Source organism: Henckelia pumila, chromosome 2 (genome assembly GCF_033568475.1).
Source record: "Henckelia pumila isolate YLH828 chromosome 2, ASM3356847v2, whole genome shotgun sequence".
NCBI lineage: Eukaryota > Viridiplantae > Streptophyta > Magnoliopsida > Lamiales > Gesneriaceae > Henckelia > Henckelia pumila.
Genome location: NC_133121.1, coordinates 177665033 through 177667419, shown reverse-complemented (window position 1 = coordinate 177667419; position 2387 = coordinate 177665033). Strand labels below are relative to the sequence as shown.

General features: G+C 41.8%; 1 protein-coding gene across 1 annotated transcript; it reads left to right on the top strand.

Moving 5' to 3' along the window:
* Nucleotides 1–531: 531 nt before the first annotated feature.
* LOC140882729 (chlorophyll a-b binding protein, chloroplastic) lies at nt 532–2111 on the top strand. Its single transcript, XM_073288900.1, has 5 exons — nt 532–685; nt 782–970; nt 1164–1201; nt 1297–1811; nt 1909–2111. The coding sequence occupies exons 1-5, from the start codon at nt 630–632 to the stop codon at nt 1924–1926; spliced, it is 816 nt and encodes a 271-aa protein (XP_073145001.1). The 5' UTR covers nt 532–629; the 3' UTR covers nt 1927–2111.
* Nucleotides 2112–2387: the final 276 nt, after the last annotated feature.

The window sequence follows — 2387 nt, the reverse complement described above, 5'->3', positions numbered from 1 at the left end:
AAGCTCAAAAATTTGGTACTATAATTTCAAAGTTTAAATTTTATATTACATGACAAAAATACACTTAAATTATATATCATTTAAAAAAAATTACAATATATATTTATTTGAGCAGCTCACACTAGCTACTTTGACTAGAAACAATTAAAACTCGAACTCGATTAGAAGTCAGTGACTCGAGTCAAATTTTGACCGAATTAAAAATTTAGATTGCTTTAATTTCAACCCTAGTATCTAAAAAAAAATAAAAAAATAAAACCAAATATCTACAACTACCATGAAATTTTATTGTAGCAAAGGAAATAATTTTTATAATATTATTTATAATTTTAATAAATATATATATATAATTAACATTAACTGCACTCCACTTGAGGAGGCATTGGCCAATACTTGATTTGTCAGTGAAACCACACCAACTATGCATGTGAACCACCAACATTTTCAAGATTCTTGGTTGCTATGGTGAGATCAAAAACTCAAATATCAGATTGTGGTGGCCACATGGCATCCCCACCAGCCAATCAAATCCACTCCCCTATCCTCAATAAGATAAGCCACTCCATACATCAACACCCTTTAATAATTCTTAGCATTTGCATTTCAAGAAAACACAAGAACAAGGAATTATGGCCTCTGCTTGTGCTTCATCCACCATTGCGGCTGTTGCTTTCTCTTCTCCCAGGCCAGTCTTCCTCGCCCGCACTCTGCCAACTTTTCTTGCCCATGTTGTTTTTTTTTCGTTCATGTAATCTGAGAAAAATGAAATGTTTATTTGCAGTTCCCAGAAGAATGGCTCGGTTGTGGGTGCATCAAAGGCTGCTTTCTTAGGAGGAAAGAGACTGAGAGTAAGCAAGGTGGGCACTGCCACATCGGAGGCACGATCTGTCAATGTTTCGTGCGTCGCCGCTGATCCGAACAGACCTCTGTGGTTCCCCGGAAGCACCCCTCCCCCGTGGCTCGATGGCAGGTCCGGCTACTTTTGTCTTAAACTATCATGTTTTTACAGAGACGATAGTGTTTGAAAGACGATAGTGTTCGAGAGAATTTTTAGAAAGTACTTATTAAAAAATTTGACAAGTGTTTGTTAGATGGTCTCACAGACACTACCTTCTTGTTTCTTGTATTGTTTTCAATCTCTGATCGGAAATCTTGCTCTGCAGCCTTCCCGCAGACTTCGGCTTCGATCCCCTCGGCCTAGGTAACTTGTTACATGTCTTCTGTCACTTGTCGGTTGTGTTTAAGCATTAAGTTCTTGAGAGTTGTATATATAATCAAGACATTGCTTTGTTGCAGGATCGGACCCGGAGACCTTGAAATGGTTCGTGCAATCGGAGATCGTGCACAGCAGATGGGCCATGCTTGGCGCGGCCGGCATCTTCATCCCCGAGTTCCTGACCAAGTTGGGTATCTTGAACACCCCATCATGGTACACCGCCGGTGAACTAGAGTACTTCACCGACACCACGACGCTCTTCATAATCGAGCTGATCCTGATCGGGTGGGCCGAGGGACGGAGATGGGCGGACATACTGAAGCCCGGGTGCGTGAACACCGACCCCATTTTCCCCAACAACAAGCTCACGGGAACCGACGTGGGCTACCCCGGCGGGTTGTGGTTCGACCCGCTCGGATGGGGCAGTGGATCCCCTGAAAAAGTGAAGGAATTGAGAACTAAAGAGATCAAGAATGGTAGGTTGGCTATGTTGGCTGTATTTGGAGCCTGGTTCCAGCATATATACACCGGAACCGGACCCATTGATAACCTCTTCGCTCACCTCGCCGACCCCGGCCACGCCACGGTTTTCGCAGTGAGTGAAAGATTTGATCAGATTAATTCATGATTCATTTGCTTGCTTGGATTGAAATTTGTGCTTGAAATTCACCTCTGTTTCATTTGTGTTGCAGGCTTTCACTCCAAAGTAAGAGCTGCCGGAGAATTGTCGAATTGAATCGGAACTGGCAGTGTGGTTTTTCTTGATTGGAAATTGTATTTTTAGAGTTGTATTTTGGTAAAAGAATGTTTGAATGGTGTAAAAAGGAGCTTATGCAGTGTACAAATACTTGCAAGAAATCCCCCACTCCGTAAATACATTTGATCCTGTCCATCATGTATCTCTGTTATTTGCTTTTTAAACACCTCAAATTAACAACAGCTAGCTTATCACGTGTAGCTCTTGTAACACAAAAGGTGTTAAGTTTCTAAATTTCGAAACTTAAATTGTAACGATCCCTACTACAAATCGAACCACTCGTGTCGGAGGTGTCTGCGAATTAATATTTATCGAAAGTCTTGAACCACAAATGATCACGATGATCTGCCTCGGTCGTATGCTCGTTGTTTTCGCTCCGGCCAGTTTCTTTCGATTTTTAGGATGAATTCCCGA

What these genes read in the sequence shown, in the direction of transcription:
- LOC140882729 (XM_073288900.1), top strand. Translation starts at nt 630, where the DNA reads ATGGCCTCTGCTTGTGCTTCATCCACCATTGCGGCTGTTGCTTTCTCT. An exon ending in GTTGCTTTCTCTTCTCCCAG is followed by an intron (nt 686 to 781) that starts GCCAGTCTTCCT and finishes GTTTATTTGCAG; the next exon opens with TTCCCAGAAGAATGGCTCGG. An exon ending in CTTCGATCCCCTCGGCCTAG is followed by an intron (nt 1,202 to 1,296) that starts GTAACTTGTTAC and finishes GCTTTGTTGCAG; the next exon opens with GATCGGACCCGGAGACCTTG.